At 37.0% G+C, this 21,077-nt stretch overlaps 1 protein-coding gene across 6 annotated transcripts in view; it reads right to left on the bottom strand.

Annotated features, from left to right (window-relative positions):
• CPLANE1 (ciliogenesis and planar polarity effector complex subunit 1) overlaps positions 1-21,077 on the bottom strand; it is a 140,361-nt gene that overhangs the window by 58,680 nt on the left and 60,604 nt on the right. For 5 of the 6 annotated variants that reach the window (XM_049648144.1, XM_049648149.1, XM_049648146.1 and 2 more), the window contains 8 exons: positions 11,528-11,676; positions 10,760-10,926; positions 10,166-10,248; positions 9,369-9,448; positions 8,202-8,279; positions 3,359-3,551; positions 1,684-1,977; positions 725-1,495 (listed from right to left, as the gene is read on the bottom strand). In XM_049648144.1, coding sequence (XP_049504101.1) covers positions 725-1,495; positions 1,684-1,977; positions 3,359-3,551; positions 8,202-8,279; positions 9,369-9,448; positions 10,166-10,248; positions 10,760-10,926; positions 11,528-11,676 — 1,815 coding nt within the window. The remainder of the gene's footprint in view (positions 1-724; positions 1,496-1,683; positions 1,978-3,358; positions 3,552-8,201; positions 8,280-9,368; positions 9,449-10,165; positions 10,249-10,759; positions 10,927-11,527; positions 11,677-21,077) is intronic. The other variant, XM_049648148.1, reaches the window with a different exon arrangement.

Raw genomic sequence — 21,077 nt, 5'->3', positions numbered from 1 at the left:
AAAAATACACCATTATGTACAACTACTTACAGACCTGGGTCTATTTAACAATTTTAAACTGTAACAGATTTGAAAGTAATCATATCACAATTACTAGGAATGTTAAATAATATATGTGTGCACACTTGTACGTGTGCTCTCCCTTTCTCTAGACACACACACACACACACACATACACAAACACACATACCTTTACCCATATGAACAAGAATACCGATCATTTTATTTTACTTATTTCTTGTCTGAGCAGAAGAAATACCTATGAAAAAGTCTGACAAATTCTAGTATTGGTATACAAGACAGATCCAAAAGCTTTAAAATACCTAATTACCATTTTAAACTGGATTTTTATGTTATTTCCAATAACAGAAGCATTAGTTTTATTTAAAAAATTTTAGAAGCATTATTTTTAAAAAAGAAATGTGGAAAGCCATAAGAGACTCTTCAATACAGAGAACAAACTGAGGTGTTGGGTGGGGGGATGGGCTAAATGGACAAGGGGCATTAAGGACACTTGTTGGGATGAGCACTGGGTGTCACATGTAAGTGATGAATCACTAAATTCTACTCCTGAAATCATTACTACACTATATGTTAACTTGGATTTAAATAAAATTTAAAAATTAAAAAAAAAAAAAAAAGGAATTTAGTGTAATTGCACGTATAGGATTTATGGTATGAAAAATGCAGGACTGCTTTTGCATAACTCTGCCACAATCATTACCGTATTTTCCGGGGATAGGCATGAATGAAGTAATGAAAGCCTTGGGTATTTTCTTTCTTCTGCTACAGTTCTCATAGGTATTGAGGGAATTGCTACTGATGCTGTTGAGGCAGAGGAAAATATATAAGGAGGCTTAAGTTGCAGGTGCAATAATGGAAGTCCGAAGGAATTCTGAGGCCATATTTCAAGGGACCCTGGCTTAACATCAAGTAGTTTTTCTGGTTTTATAAACACTGAAGAGTCCTGTTGAGATGTCAAATTTTCATGTCCAACACACTGATCCACGTTCACACGCTTAGGGATTTCTGTAATTACAGATTCTGCCCATTTCTTCTGCTCCATTGCTTTTTTTGTGGCTTCAGTATTATACTGGCTCAAATTCAGATGGGGCACTGAAGTCATGTGCATTGCTTTCTGTAGCAATGGAGGCTGGAAGGAATCAGATAATCCCCAAGCCTCTCTGGGCTGTGGCGGGGGCCTGAAGGGAACTTGTGGGGCTCTTCCTGTATGGAAGGAAAGGGGCTTAAATTCATGCTTAGGCTGAAACTGAAGCAAAGGAAAACCATCACCAGGCCTGAAGGTTTTTGCAGCTGGGATTAGTCTAGGTGTCTTCAGAATGGCAGAAGATGGGGACAAAAGGTAGAGGGCAGTACTTCCAGCAGGAGCTGAAGACAGTGCAGGAGTTGGTAAGCTTTGAGATGCTGGAGTTAATCCTGTATTCTGAGGTGGGCCTTCTGACTCACATAAAGGAATACTCCCATGTGGTATATTCTAGAAGAGAAAAAAAACTATTATGTAAGTTTAGAATATATTACAAACGTCTTATTTTGTTAATGATGTTCAATGTGTTTTGAAGGGGGTGGAATGTAATAAGTGCTAAAAAGTTATTTGCTCAAATCACAAAAAGCCAACAACTGAACTATCAGAACCATTTTTAATGACATTTTTAAATGTATTACCTGCACATTTCCATTACTATTTTGATCGTCCTGCACAATTCCTTTATGGCAGTGTGGACTCTTCTCACCAGGCTCTCTGGTATACTCTCCCATGGACTGTGGCTTAATAAAAGATTTCTCCTTAAAATTTCTACTGGTGTCATCAACATCACTACTCCCTCTTGTGGGGTTTGATACTTGGCTTCCCACCAAACGAACAGGCTGAGACTGCTGTAGAAGTTGATGTATATCTGGGAGGTTGGCAAAGGATGATCCTACTATTTGCATTAGGCTCATGAAGTTGATCTGTTGCAGCTAGAATAAAATAAAATTTAAACATTTTAAAATATAATGAAAAGAATCTAAAGAATCAACAACAATCATCTGAGTATTTCACAACAGTCATACTTTTAGTGTTTGTTTGTTTGTTTGTTTGTTTTTGAGAGATAGAATCAGAGCATGAGCAGGAGAGGGGCAGGAAAAGATGGAGACACAGAATCTAGAGCAGGCTCCAGGCTCTGAGCTGTCAGCACAGAGTATGACATGGGGCTCAAACTCACAGAGCTGTGAGATCAGGACCTGAGCCAAAGTCGGCTAAGCTGGCTGAGCCACACCCAAGCACTCCCACAAAAGTCATACTTTTGTCTTACTATCTGTCAGACCCATGAATGCTGAGCAGGAAGCTAAGCTGGGAGAGATTCTTTTTAAAGGAAGAAAAGAATAGCTCCCCGCTTTCAAGAAGCTGTCAACTGGAAATATAAAATCATAATGAGACTTGGGACTATCTATAAAGCAGTTTACATAAACATCCCGGGGACCATAAAGTAGTGATCTGATGGGATGAAATGAGGATAATTAAAGAAGTCCTAAAATGAGTGTGTTGTGACCAGGTTTTCAGTAGGAAAAAAAAGCAAAGATTAGCAAACAGGTGAAGAATGAAGAATTCCATAGAAAGGCTGACTAGGTGAAAGGCAAAGGCATGCACCAGTGGTTGATAAACTCTGCTGCACATTAGAATCACCTGAGAAGCACTTAAAAATCCCCACGGCCACGCCACACCACACAGCAATAAAATCAGATTATCTGGGGATTAGTATTTTTTAAGATGACAAGGTGATTTCAGGATGCAGAAAAGCCTAGGAACCACTAGCACAAACACTGGCTTAAATGGCAAGGGAAATTAATAGCAGCTATAATGAGGACAGGTGAGTGTGTTAGTTCTCAAACTTTAGCATGATTCAGAATCACCTAGGGGACTTAAAGCACTCTTTGCTGAGCCCCATCCCAGAGCTTCTGATTTCAACAGGACTGGAATGGGGGCCTGAGAATTTGTATTTCTAACATCTAAGTGATGCTGATGCTCCTGATCCAGGGACCACACTCTGGGAACCACTGGACCCGTGAGAGTATGAGGGGAAAAGAGGGAAGGTAAAAACTGGCTGTGGGTCCTTCAAGCCCAACAGAAGAATTTGTACTTAATGAAACACACCAGTAGGGAAACACCACAGGTTAAAAAAATACAGGTTCCCTCCAATTATTAAAAAATAATACAGGAGCACTGAGTGCCCAAGCAGAGAAACCCTGCAACTTAATTTCAACTTGTCCGTTTCTAGTTTCTAACAGTTTGTTCATATTTCAAACCCTTACATGTGTATCACACATGTCGATTTACTTATTTATATGGATATGTACTTACCTGAACTAATTTAAACATTTCATCTTGGAGCATCTGCCTCACAGAATCTGAAGAATCTGGTAATTGAGCCCTGGGTTCATTTCTCTGGGTCTGCTGTGGTGTTGGCATAGGTGTTTGTGAAGACACACTGACTCCATTTGATATGAAAGGTGGAACTGAGGAAGACGGATCTTTAAATGCAGAGATCTGGCCACTGTGTGGAAGCGTGTAAATAAAAAACACAATCAAGAAAAAAAACAAATTAGTTGTCTACAATCTGAATATTTTGATCACCTTTTCTTTCTACTTTAAGGCTTTCTGGAAGTTTTCAGGAAATTTAAACCCTAACACCTATCACTGTGTACTCTTCAGCCACCAGACACATTTGTCATCAGCACAGTGACTCGTATGAATGCCGTTTTATTAAGGGAGATATAATGTCTAGTCAGCCACGGTCCCTTCCCTATGGTGTTACAATCCAGGAAAGTTCACACATTTATTAGTTTCCTGGTCCCTGCATGCATCTGAGTTTGAGACCTGTGCAATTATTCTGATTAGCTATACCAGAAATATTTTTTGTCACTAAATTTAATGATCCAGAATGGAATTAAAAGTAGAGAAAATATGGGTTACAAAAATTGCTTAATTCTAAGATGAGTAGAGCAAACTCCTCTTTATCATCATTAAATGTGAAACGACAGTATTATAAACACTTCATTTCCAAACAAACCCCAAAGTTTATAATTAAATGCTAACAAAAAAATGCTTACTTAGGAATAAAAGTTAAAGATCAAAATAAATTTTTGGTTTTTTTAAATAAAATATGTGGGGATGATTCCTTAAATACAGCAGGTACTCAAATGTTTTCTAAGGAAATTGATTTCATAAACTAAGGGAGCAGGCCTATTATATCCAAATAAATTGACCATGTCTCTAAAAAGAAAAGAACATATTAAGTTGCATTTAGATTATTTGGGTGCACATTCATTCCCTTTCAGCAATAATATTTGTCTTTTATCAAACGTAATACTAATAAGCTCAATAACAAAACTTTACTTGGAAAATTCATGAAAAACAGGCTTTACGACTGACTTGCTTTTTTTAAGACAACTTTACTGGCCTTTGTTTCCAAAAAGTAGCAAAGAGATAAATTCTAGTAACAGCGAAGTTTTCTAAAGTAAGGCTATGCTATGTTACCCCATTCAGCAAGATTTCTAAGCACTAAAAACATACTGCAGTCTCTGTAAAAGAAGTTTAAAAGACAGAACTGGATGAATCTGTTCTATGAGAGAATTAAAAGCATTTCATACACTATTAGAAATCTGTTAGAGGATGAACATAGGCAACTTTAAGTAATGTATCCACTACAGTTAACCTTTCAACAAGGGGGTAGGAGCAACAACCCCTGTGCAGTTGAAAATCCACATATAACTTGACTCCTTAGAAACATAACTACTAATAGCCTACTACTGTTGACCAGAAACCCTGCCAATTACATAAATGGTCAATTAACACATACTTTGTATGTTATATGTATTGCATACTATATTCTTAAAATAAAGTAAGCCAGAGAAAAGACAACGTTATTAAGAAAATCATAATTCTTGGTGCAATTGTGAATTGGATCAGTTTCTTTGTCTTTCTGTTGCTTCATTATTAGTGTTTAAGAATGCAACTGATTTCTGTACATTAACGTTGTATCCTGCGACTTTGCTCAATTCATGTATCAGTTCTAGCAGACTTTTGGTGGAGTCTATCGGGTTTTCCATGTATAGTATCATCTCATCTGCAAAAAGTGAAAGCTTAACTTCATCTTTGCCAATTTTGATGCCTTTGATTTCCTTTTGTTGTCTGACTGCTGATGCTAGAACCTCCAACACTATGTTAAACAACAGCGGTGAGAGTGGACATTCCTGTCGTGTTCCTGATCTCAGGGAGAAAGCTCTCAGTTTTTCCCCATTGAGGATGGTATTAGCTGTGGGCTTTTCATAAATGGCTTTTATGATGTTTAAGTATGTTCCTTCTATACCGACTTTCTCGAGAGTTTTTATTAAGAAAGGATGCTGAATTTTGTCAAATGCTTTTTCTGCATCGATTGACAGGATCATATGGTTCTTCTCTTTTCTTTTATTAATGTGATGTATCACATTGACTGATTTGTGAATGTGGAACCAGCCCTGCAGCCCAGGAATGAATCCCACTTGACCATGGTGAATAATTCTTTTTATATGCTGTCGAATTAGATTTGCTAGTATTGTATTGAGAATTTTTGCATCCATCTTCAACAGGGATATTGGCCTGTAGTTCTCTTTTTTTGCTGGGTCTCTGTCTGATTTAGGAATCAAAGTAATGCTGACTTCATAGAATGAGTCTGGAAGTTTTCCTTCCCTTTCTATTTTTTGGAACAGCTTGAGAAGGATACGTATTATCTCTGCTTTCAATGTCTGGTAGAATTCCCCAGGGAAGCCATCTGGTCCTGGACTCTTATCTGTTGGGAGATTTTTGATAACTGATTCAATTTCTTCACTGATTATGGGTCTGCCCAAGATGTAAAAGATCTGTATGCTGAAAACTATACAAAGCTTATGAAGGAAATTGAAGAAGATACAAAGAAATGGAAAAACATTCTGTGTTCATGGATTGGAAGAATATTGTTAAAATGTCAATACTACCCAAAGCTATCTACACACTCAATGCAATCTCAATCAAAATTGCACCAGCATTCTTCTCAAAGCTAGAACAAGCAATCCTAAAATTTGTATGGAACCACAAAAGACCCCAAATAGCCAAAGCAGGAGGCATCACAATCCCAGACTTTAGCCTCTACTACAAAGCTGTAATCATCACATGGTATTGGCACAAAAACAGACACATAGACCAAGGGAATAGAATAGAGACTCCAGAATTGGACCCACAAGTATGGCCAACTAATCTTTGACAAAGCAGGAAAGAATATCCAATGGAAAAAAGACCGTCTCTTTGACAAATGGTGCTGGGAGAACTGGACAGCAACATGCAGAAGAATGAAACTGGGCCACTTTCTTACACCATTCATAAAAATAAACTCAAAATGGATGAAAGACCTAAATGTAAGACAGGAAGCCATCAAAATCCTTGAGGAGAAAGCAGGCAAAAACCTTTTTGACCTTGGCCACAGCAACTTCTTACCCAACACATCTCCAGAGGCAAGGGAATTAAAAGCAAAAATGAATTATTGGGACCTCATGAAGATAAAAAGCTTCTGCACTTCAAAGGAAACAATCAACAAAACTAAAAGGCAACCGATGGAATGGGAAAAGATATTTGCAAATGACATATCGGAAAAAGGGCTAGTATCCAAAATCTATAAAGAACTCACCAAACTCCATACCCGAAAAACAAACAATCCAGTGAAGAAATGGGCAGAAAACATGAATAGACACTTCTCTAAAGAAGACATCCAGATGGCCAACAGGCACATGAGAAGATGCTCAATGTCACTCCTCATCAGGGAAATACAAATCAAAACCACACTGAGATACCACCTCACACCAGTCAGAGTGGCTAAAATGAACAAACCAGGAAACTATAGATGCTGGAGAGGATGTGGAGAAACAGGAACTCTCTTGCACTGCTGGTGGGAATGCAAACTGGTGCAACCGCTGTAGAAAACAGTATGGAGGTTCCTCAAAAAATTAAAAATAGACCTACCCTACGACCCAGCAATTGCACTGCTAGGAATTTACCCAAGGGACACAGGAGTGTTGATGCATAGGGGCACTCGTACCCCAATGTTTATAACAGCACTTTCAACAATAGCCAAATAATAGAAAGAGCCTAAATGTCCATCAACTGTTGAATGGATAAAGAAATTGTGGTTTATATACACAATGGAATACTACTTGGCAATGAGAACGAATGAAATATGGCCTTTTGTATCAACGTGGATGGAACTGGAGAGTGTTATGCTAAGTGAAATAAGTCATACAGAGAAAGACAGATACTGCATGTTTTCACTCTTATGTGGATCCTGAGAAACTTAATAGAAGACCATGGGGGAGGGGAAGGAAAAAAAATAAGTTAGAGAGGGAGAGTGGGAGAGAGCCAAACCATAAGAGACTCTTAAAAACTGAAAATAAACTGAGGGTTGATGGAGGGTGGGAGGGAGGGAGGGTGGGTGATGGGCATTGAGGAGGGCACCTGTTGGGATGAGCACTGGGTGTTGTATGGAAACCAATTTGACAATAAATTTCATATTTAAAAAATCATAAGAAAAATAAATTTATAGTACTGTACTATATTCATCAAAAAAATTTTGCGTGTAATGGGACTTGAGTGACTCAAACCCATATTGTCCAAGGGTTAATTGTACCTTTTTTTCCAGAAAAGATTGTCCTAGAATAGTTCTTGTATATCTTTGAAACACAACTGTTAGAGGAAAATCTTTTTATTTTTATTTTTTTTAAACGTTTATTTATTATTGAAAGGCAGAGAGAGACAGAGCATGAGCAGGGGAGGGGCAGAGGGAGAGGGAGAGGGAGACACAGAATCTGAATCAGGCTCCAGTCTCTGAGCTGTCAGCACAGAGCCCGACGCGGGGCTCGAACTCACAAACCACGAGATCATGACCTGAGCCGAAATCACACTTAACCGACTGAGCCACCCAGGCGCCCCTAGAGGAAAATCTTTCAATAATAAACTTAAAGGTGTCAGAAATGTGTACCTACATTCCTCTTTCAATGCTTCGTGTTGCTTTCATTTTACTGTTTTTAGTCAAAACATTTAGTAATTATTTCAAAATAGCACAGTAGGCATTGTTTCATTCTCTTATCTATTTGTAAAACATGATTATATCAAAAGGGTATAAATATACAGAAATTCTTACCTAGAAATTTCTGAACTTGTATCTACACAAAATGAATACGTAGTGGTGTGTTCAGGGTTTGAAAAGGTTTCGATCATACTATAATTAAAGATTAGTAATTGATTAGGAAGATATTCTTCACATTTTCTAAGGTACAGGTGATCTAATGCTCAGCCATCTAAGAGTCTAAATATTCTCTAACTCTCTATAATGCTTAGCTCATAATTACAGTCTGTTTACATTTGTCTCCATAGCAATTAGTAACAGATTCAAATAAAAAGCAAAGAATATGTCAGGATGGCTGAACATATAATTTGAACACTGTTGACTGCCCAGGAGAAATAGAAGAGTCTGAAATGAGGCAAAATGAGGTTAGCTGGGACCTCAAATTCTACCTCTGGCAGAGGCAGACATTTTGCTCAGAAACACTCCTAAGCCCCTAATACATTTGGAAACTGTAAAGACTAGTTTTTTATTAGTAGAAATATCTATATTACTTGTAAAGGCACATCACATTTAATATATCTTTTCGGCTAACTGTCCACAGAAATGAACAAAATTTGAATATTGAGAAGAGAAAGAAAATCTAATCATGTTGCCTCTCTTACCCAAGGTAGTTCTAAAATTCTAAAACTTCAAAAATTCTAAAAATTAAGAAATGTTCCACCTGCAACAGGCAAAAATTGCTTTTAGCTCTCCTTGAAGCAATTATATGCTAGCCAGCAGAATAGCCCTATAGTGTGAGGTAATCATACCACAACAGTAAACAATTATACACACATATTGATTCATAATGGTTCTTCATTTGATCCAACAAAAATGGAACCAGTATGGCAAGGCGTTTCCCTAATTAGCAGCTGAACAAACTCTGGTCTATTTACAGCTATATTTTACTTTGATAAAGCTAATCGTGATGGGAGAACAAAAGCTACTTTAGATATCATTTATTTCATTCTACCAAGATTTAGAAGTCTGTAACATCTACTAAAGATCAGAATTTACCATTGCTATAAATTGAAGTTAAATTTCACTAGGAACACAATATCACCATAAAATATATATTGCAAATTAGGAGAAAAATAACCTCTTCATCAAATGAATCCCAGATGAATCCTTAAGAGCAATGAGCCTCTTTTACTGAGGTAAACAAGACAGTAATAATCACTTCCTTACTTTCTTCCCCCTTACCCTTTCTGTCCAGTTGATTTTTTCTCCATACATGTCTCCAATGGTTCTTCCCTTGGACACTGAACCTCTCCTGTGGAATGCTGTTAAAATTAATAATACCCAAAAAAAAGGGATCAAATAAATAGGTATTACTCTCTTAGGTGTCTGGAGTTTCACATTAACCACTTGGCCCGGAGTAAAAACAGTCTAAAAGCAAGCGAGAAATCACACATTAAAATGAACTGCCAATGCTGCTCTGATCAGATTTTTAACCATGTGAACTGCCTTTGGCCCATCACCCTGAGCCACTGAGCACAGTAAAGTACAAAGACAAATAATATCAGTGCAAATTATTTACACTACACTTACAAATACACTGTAAATTACATACACCCATCGCTACATGATTAATAAGTACATTTGGAAAACTAAGCATTTTTAAAGGAAATTTTTCAATAATTAGAAATGTCTGTGTTCCACCTGGAAATGCAGTGCACTGAGTTTTGAGAAAACAAAGAATACATAAAAGTGATATAAGTGCAAAGACTGTATATTACAGCTGAATTGTACATTTTGAATATACAACACTTCCATTATTCTTAATTTGCTAAGCAGTTTATGAAATAAAATTTTCATTGCCTGAAATTATTAGACATCTTATGAATGACAGGATTTCAGTGAAAGAAAAATGCTGCATGCCTGGTGATTCTCTACAACCCACAATGTACTTTTAAAAAGATAGTAGCCTTGTTTGGATGTATTAAACAAAAACACATAAGTATAATTTAAATAACATTATCCACTATTTATTGACTTACTTCTTCTAAATGCTGCGGTAAAGTCTGTGTGTAAATGGCAATATGGGAACTTTTAAGATTTCCAATAGGCTCTTTGGTAACTTCTATAGGGAAACAAGGAGGAAGAGAAAAGGGACCATTTGAAAAAAACCAGTTTACTTTTTAGAAGGTTCAGAAATATTACAGGAAACATGTATAATGGCAGAAATATTTTCTAACCCCCTTATAAAATGTTCTTTAAAAACACATGGAGACAACCTCTCTTCAAGTGAATCCCAGATGAGCCTTGAAACACCTCAGATAAGCATACTTAATGCCATGCTAAAGCTCTGAGAGTTTCTGTTTTAACAAAGACTGCCAAGGAAAGGCTCATAGAATTGGTTCACAAAATGAAGAGGCCCATGATAACTACATAAGCAAGGCAAAAGGCCCAAGAATTGTAAATTCGGGTTTTGAGTTAATATGTTCAACATTTTATAAATATTATACTCTCTTTTAACTTTTGGTTTTAAGCTATTATAAACATACTAATTTAGATAGAAGACTAAGTTATCCCAGATAATCATTCACCAACTTCAAATTAATAAAGCCAAATAAAAAGATTAATGAACTTACCTTCATGGTCTGATAGCTGTATTTCCATTTCCTCTTGGTTACATGTTTCTACCTCTAGAAGATCCTCATCAATATCTATAAATTCTTTTTCAGTATCATCAGTAACAGAAATAATCTTATCTTTGGTTTCCTTTGTTTCAGGATTGAATGCTTCAGTTGGTATTCCACTGACAAAAATAAGGCAGCTAAATTATAATTCATTCTTAGAAACAAAAAGCTTCCTTTGAATTGATTCAGTTTACTGAAAAGGAACATTAGGTTTAATATTTATAGTCTTTTGTTTTTTAACCATGTCTGGTACATAGTAGAAGCTCAATAAAAGTTTGTTCAATGAATGACTAAACATCCCCATTTTTATTTACTCAAATAATTGAAATAATTTCAACTTATCTACACTTGCCATTCTCACAAAGGAATCTTCCTGCTATTAAAGGCTCAACCTTGTTATTCAGAGATACACTGCTTCATATGTAAAAATGGATGAAGTGATTAACTCAGCATCCTCTGACACAGGAAATCAATTAATATAATAAGAGAATCTCTCAGGAGAATTAGCTCCTTTCTCAGAAGATGTAAGCTAAATCAACAGGGAAGAAATACATTTTGCAATGAATTGTTAAAAGCACTTCAGAAAATACTCACTTCCTCCTCTATGACTCAAAGAAATGCTCATTCCTTTACCTTTCAAGCGTTCAATTCCTGCCTTTAAGCCAAACACCATCGAATAGGTATCATCAACTGAAAAGGAATGTATAATCAAAAACTTACTTCAACATACTTTGATGAGATTTGTTTTGATCATTTCTTTCATCAGTCCCACTTTGAGTGGATACTGCAACAGAACAGCCAGCATCTGTTTTGCAATCACTCACAATGTCGGGTCCACTCTGAGACGGAGAGTAATGATTCTCTAGCACCTAAAAACAAACCATAATTTACAGTACTTAGTATTCACTATTGAATCCCATACTTTTCATTATATTTTTTAGATTATTAATATTTTCTACAGCCCTTCTCCTGATTAAATGTCTCATTCATTTATCAAGTATTTACTGCATTTCTACAACTCAATATTTTATGTTGAGGCACTGATCAAGTCTTTATTCTACCTGGAAAAAACAAACCTGACTATCTAAATAGCATTCAAAAGAAATCAGCCTTACAAATTTGTAAGGTATGTTACCAATGTTTTCAAGTCACAAAACAATAACATTAAAAATGTAAAGTTGCTGTGGCGCCTGGATGGCTCAGTCAGTCAAGCGTCCAACTTGAGTACAGGTCATGATCTCATGGTTTGTGAGTTCAAGCCCTGCATTGGGCTTTTTGCTGTCAGGACAGAGCCTCCTTCAGGTCCTCTGTCCCCTTCTCTCTGTGCCCCTCCCTTGCTCGCTCTTTCTCTCTCTCTCAAAAGAAATAAATAAACTTAAAAAAATTTTAAATAAAAAAAATGTAAAGTTGCTTTCACTTAATTCTCTTTGCTATAACAAAGGCACTTACTAATTATTCCAAAATGACACAAAGGGTAAAAATACACAGGATGTATCTCTTTTAAGTCTCTTATTTAGAAATTTGAGTATGCATCACCTAGAAACACAAATTTCAGTGACAACAAATATCACAGTATCTTAAATAAGCTACATTAGGATAATAGACACTGATCTCAAAAAATGAAAAAAATCTCACAAAAACAAAACACACACACACCCTGCAACCTACAATACACTGTTTTATTTCTGTTTTTGTTTTTATTTCAAGTTTTTATTTAAATTCTAGTTAGTTAACATATAGGGTAATATTAGTTTCAGGAGTAGAATTTAGTGATTCTTCACTTACATATAACACCCAGTGTTCATCAAAGTACCCTCCATAATACCCTAAACTATTTTAGAATAAAGGCACTTTATTATTTTTAAATTTTTAATTTATTTATTTATAAATAATCTCTATGCCCAACGTGGGGCTTCAACTCACAACCCTGAGATCAAGTGTCACATGCTCTACCACTGAGCCCGCCAGGTGCCCCAGAATGAAGGCACTTTAAAATAGAATATAGAATTAGAAAATGTGGAGGTAAGTCAACCAAGATGGTGACATTCGAGGCCCTTGAATTCTCCTCCTCCCACAGAAACACTAAACGTACAACTACACACAAAGCAATTACCACTGTAAGAAATCTAGAAACTAGCTGACTGATTCCTACGTATCAAGCAGATGAGAAAATATCTACACAGAGACAGACAGAAAAGGCTGAGACACATTCTAACCAAAAACCCCACCCTTGGCACACCACCCTATAAGCAGGAGGGAACTCCCAACTTTTCTCTGAAGAGTGAGGGTTTGGATCCACACTTAGCACCCTAACTTTTAAGACTCCCACTTGAGGGATGGGCCTCCAAAACACCTAGATCTGAAAGCCAATGAGGCTTACATTCATGAGTCCCACAAGACCACAGCAAACAAAGCAGCAGTTATTAACAGGTGCATGAAAACTCATTGCAGCTATCCCCAAAGGGCTCAGCACAGAGGAGCAGGCAAAAACACCCATCTCATAGTCTTCTCCTGGAAGGTATCCAGCTGCATACATCTGGGGGCTAGCTACAATACCTCAGAAACAAGAAAGCTGATGGACACCTCCCCTGTCTTCTCTATCTAGCCCATTCCAAGTTACCAGCATATTCTAGGAAGCAGCCTGTACACACATCTGGGTGCCCCAGCTTTTGTAGCTGCTGACTGAAGGACAGGTCCTGAGATCACCTGTCTCTGATAACCAATGGAACTTGCATTTATGAGGCCCACAGGAGTGTAGCAAACAAAGAAGCAGTTCTTAGTGACTGCAGGAGCACCCCCCTGTAGCTATACACCTGGGTCCAGGAGTTCACAGGGAGCAGGGAAAACATCCTTCTCCCAGTTTCTCCCCAGAAAGGGATTACATAGACTTTGCCATATGCTGCCTAAGAGTCCAAATTCCAATCAGGCTGTATCTAGATGCTAAACTAACCCACCCCTTTGGGACACTGATAAGTCTTGGCATACCCCCAACTACTGGGAGCCACTAAGAACAAAGAAGGAGGCTTAGACAATCACAAAGGTTTCAGAGCCAATCAAAAGCTCAGACCAAGCTGGTTGATGAGGTTCATCTCCTACACAAGACCACTCTATCCAGACTGGGAGATGTGACTGCTTTATCTCATGTACAGAAACCAACACAGAAAGTCAAGTAAAATGAATGGACAGGACTATGTTCCAAACAAATGAACAAGATAAATCTCTAGAAACAGATGTTAATGAAATGGAAATAATGATATATCCTGATAGAGATTCAAAAGAATGGTCACAGAGGTCAGGGGATAAACAAAGTGAAAACTAAAAGGCAGCCTACAAAATGGGAGAAGATGTTTGCAAATGACATATCTGATAAAAGGTTAGTATCCAAAATCTATAAAGAACTTATCAAACTCAACCCCCAAGAAACAAATAATCCAGTTAAGAAATGGGCAAAAGACACAGACATTTTTCCAAGAAGACATCCAGATGGCTAACAGATGCATGGAAAGATGCTCAACATCACTCATCATCAGGGAAATACAAATCAAAACCACAATGAGATACCACCTCATACCTATCAGAATTAACAACACAAGAAACAACAGGTGTTGGCAAGGATGTAGAGAAAGGGGAACGCTCTTGCACTCTTGGTGGGAATGCAAACTGGTGCAGTCACCCCAGAACACAGTATGGAGGTTCCTCAAAAAGTTAAAAATAGAAATATCCTACGATCCAGCAATTGCACTACTAGGTATTTACACAAAGGATACAAAAATACAGATTTGAAGAGGTACATGTACCCTGATGTTTATAGCAGCATTATCAACAATAGCCAAAGTATGGAAAGAGCTCAAATGTCCACCGACTGATGAATGGATAAAGATGATGTGGTACATATATGCAATAGACTATTAGTCATCAAAAGGAATGAAATCTTGCCATTTGCCATGATATGGATGGAGCTAGAGTGTATTGTGCTGGGCAAAATGGGTCAGGAAGAGAAGGACAAACCTGTGTGATTTCACTCATATGTGGAATTAGAGACAGGACAGATGAACATGTGGGAAGGGGAAAAAAAGAAAGAGAGAGAGAGAGGGAAGCAAACCATGGGAAACTGTGATGGAGGAAAGACAGGGTTTAAGGGGGCAGTGGTCGGGGGAACAGGCTGAATGGGTGGTGAGTATTGGAGACTGTACTTGTGTTGAGTGCTCGGTGTTGTATGTAGGTGATGAATCACTAGACTCTGCTCCTGAGAATATTATTACCTTATATGTTGACTAGAACTTAAATAAAATTTTGGAAAAAAATGCATCATTATGTAAATGATACATAAACAAAGTGAGAATTTCAACAAAGAGATAGAAAATATAAAAAGGGAACAAGCAGAAACTACAAAGCTAATAAATATGATAATAGAACTAAAAAATTCAATGGAAAGGTTCAAAAGCATATTGGATCAAGTGGAAGAAAGGGTCAGAAAAGTAGAAGGCAGGGCAGTGGAATTCATCCAATCAGAGGAGCAAAAAGAAAAAAAAATTAAAAGAATGAAGAAAACTTAAGGTATTTATGGGATACCAACAAACAGATCAAGATATGCATTATAGAAGTCCCAAAGGGAGAGGAAAGAGAAAGGAGCAGAAAGCTTATTCAGAGAAATAATAACTGAAAACTTCTCAAATCTGAAGAAAGAAACAGACATCTAGATTTAGGAAGCTCAGGGAGTTCTAAATAACATAAATGCAAAGAAACCTACACTGAGACACATTATAGTTGAATTGTCTAAAGTTAAAGACAAATAAAGAATCTAAAAAAGCAAAAGAAAAACAATTTCTTACATACAAGGAACCCCCTGAATCTATCAGTATATTTTTCAGCAGAAACTTTGCAGACTACAGGAAGTAGCATGATATATACAAAGTGCTGGGAAAAAAACAAACTGCTCACCAAGAATACTCTACACAGCAAACTAAAAGCAAACTAAAAGAGTTCTCAGACAAGCAAAAACAGAAGGAGTTCATAACCATAGACCAGCCTAACAAGAAATGTTAAAGGAAGTTCTTTAAGCTGAAACAAGAAAATACTAATTTTATATGAGAGTATAAAACCCACTGGTAAGGGTAAATATATAGTCAAATTCAGAATACCCTAGTGTTGTATTAGTGGCGATTAAAACACTTCTAACTCTAGTATGGAGATTAAAAGACAAAAGTATTAAAAGTAAGAAACATAACTAAAATAATTTGGTAATAAATACACTGTGTAAAAAGATGTAAATTCTGACATCAAAAACATAAAAATGTGGGAGGAAAAGTAGTGTAAAAAAGCACAGCTTTTGTATGCATTAAAAGTTAAGTTGTTATTGGGGCACCTGGGTGGCTCAGTCAGTCAACCAACTCAAGCTCTCAAGCAACCTAACTTTATACCTGAAGAAACTAGAAAAAAGAACTAAGTATATAGTTAGTAGAAGAAATGAAATAAAGATCAGAACAGAAATAAGTGAAATATAGACTAAAAAGACAAGAGAAAAGATGAAAGAAACTAAGAGATGGATTTTGGGAAAAATAAACAAAATAGGCAAGCCTTTAGCCAGACTCAAAAAAAGAAAAAGGAAAGAAAAGAAAACAAGAGAGGGCTTAAACAAATTAAAAATGAAAGAGGAGACACTACAACCAGATAGTACACAAATACTAATGATCATAAGAGAGCACTACAAACAACTATAGGCCAACAAATCAGACAACCTATAAGAATTGAATAAATTCCTAGAAACACACAATCTACTAAGGCTAAATCATGAAAAACAGAAAATGTGAACAGACCAATAATGAGTACAGACATTGAATCAGTAATCACAACTTTCTAACAGAAAAAAAAAAAAAAAAAAAAACAGAACCAGATGGCTTCACTGTTGGCAAATTCTACCCAACATTTAAAGAATTAATGCCAATCTTTCTCAAACTCTTCTAATAAACTGAAGAGAGAAAAAACACTCCCAAATTCATTTTATAAGGCCAGTATTAGCCTTATATCAAAGTCAGACAAGGACATTACAAGAGAAGTATAGGCCACTATCTCTAATGAACAACAGAAGCAAAAATACTCAACAAAATATCAGCAAACTGAATTCAACAGTACATTAAAAGGATCATACACCATGATCAAGTGGGATTTATTCCAGGGATGAAAAAATGGTTCAATATCTGCAAATCAGTCAATCTGATACACCTCATTCACAAAATGAAAGATTAAAATCATATGATCATCTCAATATTTGCAGAAAAAACATTCTACAGAAATCAGCATCCACTCATGGTAAAAAAAAAAACAAAAAAACAAACACCTTTCAACAAACTGGGTATAATATGAGAAGCTATAGTTAACATCACATTCAAAATCCAAAAAAACCACAAACAGACAAACAAACAAACCTGAAAGTTTCTCCTCTAAGATCAGGAACAAGACAAGGATGCCCAAACTCACCACTTTTATTCAACATAGTACAGGAAGTCCTAGCCAGAACAAGCAATTAGGCAAGAAAAAAAAGAGAGAATCCAAATCAGAAAGGAGGAAGCAAAACTTCCTATTTTTAGATAACATGTTATATACAGAAAATCCTGGGGCACCTGGTTGGCTCAGTCAGTTGAGCGTCCAACTCTTAAATTCGGCTCAGGTCACGACCTCATGGTTCGTGGGTTCAAACCTCCACTATCAGTATGGAGCCTGCTTGGGAATCTCTCTTTCTCTCTGCCCCTCCCCTGCATGTCCTCTATCTCTCTTTCTCTTTCTCTCTCAATAAAGAAACTTAAAAAAAAAAAAAAGAAAATCCTAAAACCCTACTGAAAAAGAAAAGGTTAAAATAAATGAATTGCAGGATACAAAATCAATATGAAAATCAGTTCCATTTGGATACACAAACAATGAATTATCAGAAAGAAAACTTAATCAAAAATAAAATATCTAGGAATAAATTTAACCAAGGAGGTGAGAGACCTGTACTCGAAAAACAGGAAGACACTGATGAAAGAAACTGAAGACAACACAAATAAATGGAAAGATATTCTGTGCTCATGGATTACAAGAATTAATATTGTTAAGATGTCTATACTAACAAAGCAATCTAGAGATTTAGTGCAATCCCTATCAAAACTCCAATGGTATATTACACACACACACACACACACACACACACACAAAACCCCACACAATCCTAAAATTTATATGGAACCACACACACACACAAAAAAAAACCCAAAGAAATCTTAAGAAAGAAAAACAAAGCTGGAGGTATCATGCTTCCTGATTTCACACTATATTACAAAACTAATAATCAAACAGTATAGTATTGGCATAAAAACAGACATATGTATCAATGGAACAGAATAGAGAATCCAGGAATAAAAACTCATGCATATATGGTCAGTTATTTTGACAAAGGAGCTAAGAATATTCAACCAGGGAAGGATAGTCTCTTCAGAAAATAGTGCTGGGAAGACTGGATAACCACATGCAAATGAATGAAACCAGACCCCTATCTTACACCATACACAAAAATCAACTCGAAAAGAATGAAAAGACTTGAATGTAAGATTTGAAACCATAAAACTCCCAGAAGAAAACATAGATGGTAAACTCTTTGAAACTGGTCTTGACAATGATTTTTTTTTTTGGGGGGGGGGGATTTGATATCAAAGCAAAGACAACAAAAGCAAAAATAAACAAGTGGATCTACATCAAACTGGCAAGCTTCTGCACAGCAAAGGAAACCATCAACAAAATGAAAAGGCAACCTACCAACTGGAAGAAAATATTTGCAAATCATATATCTGATCAGAGGTTAATACCTAAAATATATTTTAAAAGTCCTACAACTCAATAGCAAACAAAAAACAAAAAAACAAAAAACATCTTATTAAAAAATGGGCAGAGGATCTGGGTAAACATTTTTCCAAAGAAGACATACAGATGGCCAACAGGTACATGAGAAGGTACTTAACATCACTAATTATCAAGGAAATGCAAATCAAAACCACAATGAGATATCACCTCACACCTGGTACAATTGCTATTATCAAAAAGACAAGAAACAAATGCTGGGAAGAATGTAGAGAAAACTGAACCCTTGTACACTGTTGGTGGGTATGTAAACCAGTACAGCCACAAAGGAAAACACAGTACAGCCTTATGGTGGCTGCTCAAGAAATTAAAATTAGAGGGGCACCTGGGTGGGTCAGTAGGTTAAGCATCCAACTTCGGCTCAGGTCATGATCTCACACTTTGTGAGTTTGAGCACCGCAGGGGCTCTGGCTGACAGCTCAGAGCCTGGAGCCTGCTTCGAATTCTGTCTCGGTCTCCTTCTCTTTCTGCCTCAACCCTACTCACACTCTGTCTCTCTCTCTTAAAAATAAATCAACATTAAAAAAAATTTTTTAAAAGGGGCACCTGGGTGGCTCAGTCAGTTAAGCATCCAACTTTGGCTCAGGACATGATCTCACAGTTTGTGAGTTCCAGCCCCACATCGGGCTCTGTGCTGACAGCTCGGAGCCTGGAGCCTGCTTCAGATTCTATGTCTCCCTCTCTCTCTGACCCTCCCCTGATCATGCTCTGTCTCTGTCTCAAAAATAAATAAAAACATTAATTTTTTTTTAATTTTTAAAGAAATTAAAATTAGAACCGCCATATGATCACATAGTGATTGCTTAAATAAACTTAAAAAAAAAAAAAAAAAAAAGACCTGAAAGTCAAAATTACTCCTTAATCCACAGGCTGAAGAATGGATGTAGTTGTGAGCAGGTATGAAAACATTAATTTCACAGTACATCTCCATCGAAGCTTTTGGATGACCAGGTGCATTTTCAGTGAGCAGTAATCTTTTGAAAGAAATCTTTTTTTGTAAGAGGTCTCAACAGTAGGCTTAAAATATTCAGTAAACCACGTTTATAAACAGATGTGCTGTCATCCAGACTTTGTTACTCCATTTATGGAGCATATGCAGAGTAGACTGAGCATAATTCTTAAGGGTCTTAGGACTTTCAGAATGGTAAATTAGCACTGGCTTCAACTTAAAGACACTGGCTACATTAGCTCCTAATAAAAGAGTCAGCCTATCCTTTGAATCCAGGCACTGAGTTCTCTTCTTTAACTATTAAAATCCTAGATGGCATCTTCTTCCAGTATGAGGCCATTTTGTCTACACTGAAAATTGACTACACTGTTGTCTAGTGTAACCACCTTCATTAATTATTTGAGCTAGATCTTCCAGATAACTTGCTAGAGCTTCCACATCAGCACTTGCTACTTCACCTTGCACTTCTATGTTCTGAAGATGGCTTCTTTCCCTAAACCTCATGAACCAACCTCTGCTTAGCTTCAAATTTTTCTTCTGCAGCTTCCTTACCTCCCTCAGGCTTCATAGAATTGAAGAGAGTCAGGGCCTTGCTCTGGACTAGGCTTTGGCTTAAGGGAATGTTATGGCTGCTCTGATCTTCCATCCAGACTACTAAAACTTTCTCTGCATCAGCAATAAGGCTTTTTCGTGTTCTTATCATTCATGTGTTCATTGGACTAGCACTTTTAGTTTCCTCTGGGAACTCTTCCTTTGGAAAAGCTGGATTTGGCTACCTTGCTCAAGAAGTCTAGCTTTTGGCCTATCTCAGCTTTCAACATGCCTTCCTCACTAAGCTTAATCATTTGTAGCTTTTTTTTTTAAGTTTATTTATTTTAACAGAGAGAGAGTGTGTGCATGCAAGTGGGGGAGGGGCAGAGACAGGGGGAGACAGAGAATCCCAAGCAAACTCCACGCTGTTAGCGCAGAGCTTGATGTAAGGCTTGATCTCACAAACTGTGAGATCGTGACCTGAGTTGCAATAAAAAATCGGACCCTTAACCAGTTGAGTCACTCAAGCGCCCCAATCATTTCTAGCTTTTGACTCAAAGTGAGAGTCATGTGATTCTTCCTTACACTTGAACAGTTAGAGGCCATTGAAGGGTTACTCACTGACCTAATTTCAACCCTGTTGTGTCTCACTTGGAGATCCCAGGAGAGAGAGAGAGAGATGGGGGAACAGCCAGTTGGTGGTAGAGTCAAATCACACACATTTATTGATAAAGTTCACCATCTAAAATAGGCATGGTTTGTGGTACTCCAAAGCAATTACCATAGTAACATCAAAGATCATTGGTCAGGGGTGCCTGGGTGACTCAGGCAGTTAAGTGTCTGACTGCAGCTCAGGTCATGATCTCGCGGTCCATGAGCTCGAGCCCCGTGTGGGGCTCT

The sequence above is a fragment of the Panthera uncia genome (genome assembly GCF_023721935.1).
Source record: "Panthera uncia isolate 11264 chromosome A1 unlocalized genomic scaffold, Puncia_PCG_1.0 HiC_scaffold_17, whole genome shotgun sequence".
Lineage (NCBI taxonomy): Eukaryota > Metazoa > Chordata > Mammalia > Carnivora > Felidae > Panthera > Panthera uncia.
The sequence above is the reverse complement of the archived record's forward strand: the minus strand, read 5'-3'. Positions and strand labels throughout refer to the sequence as shown.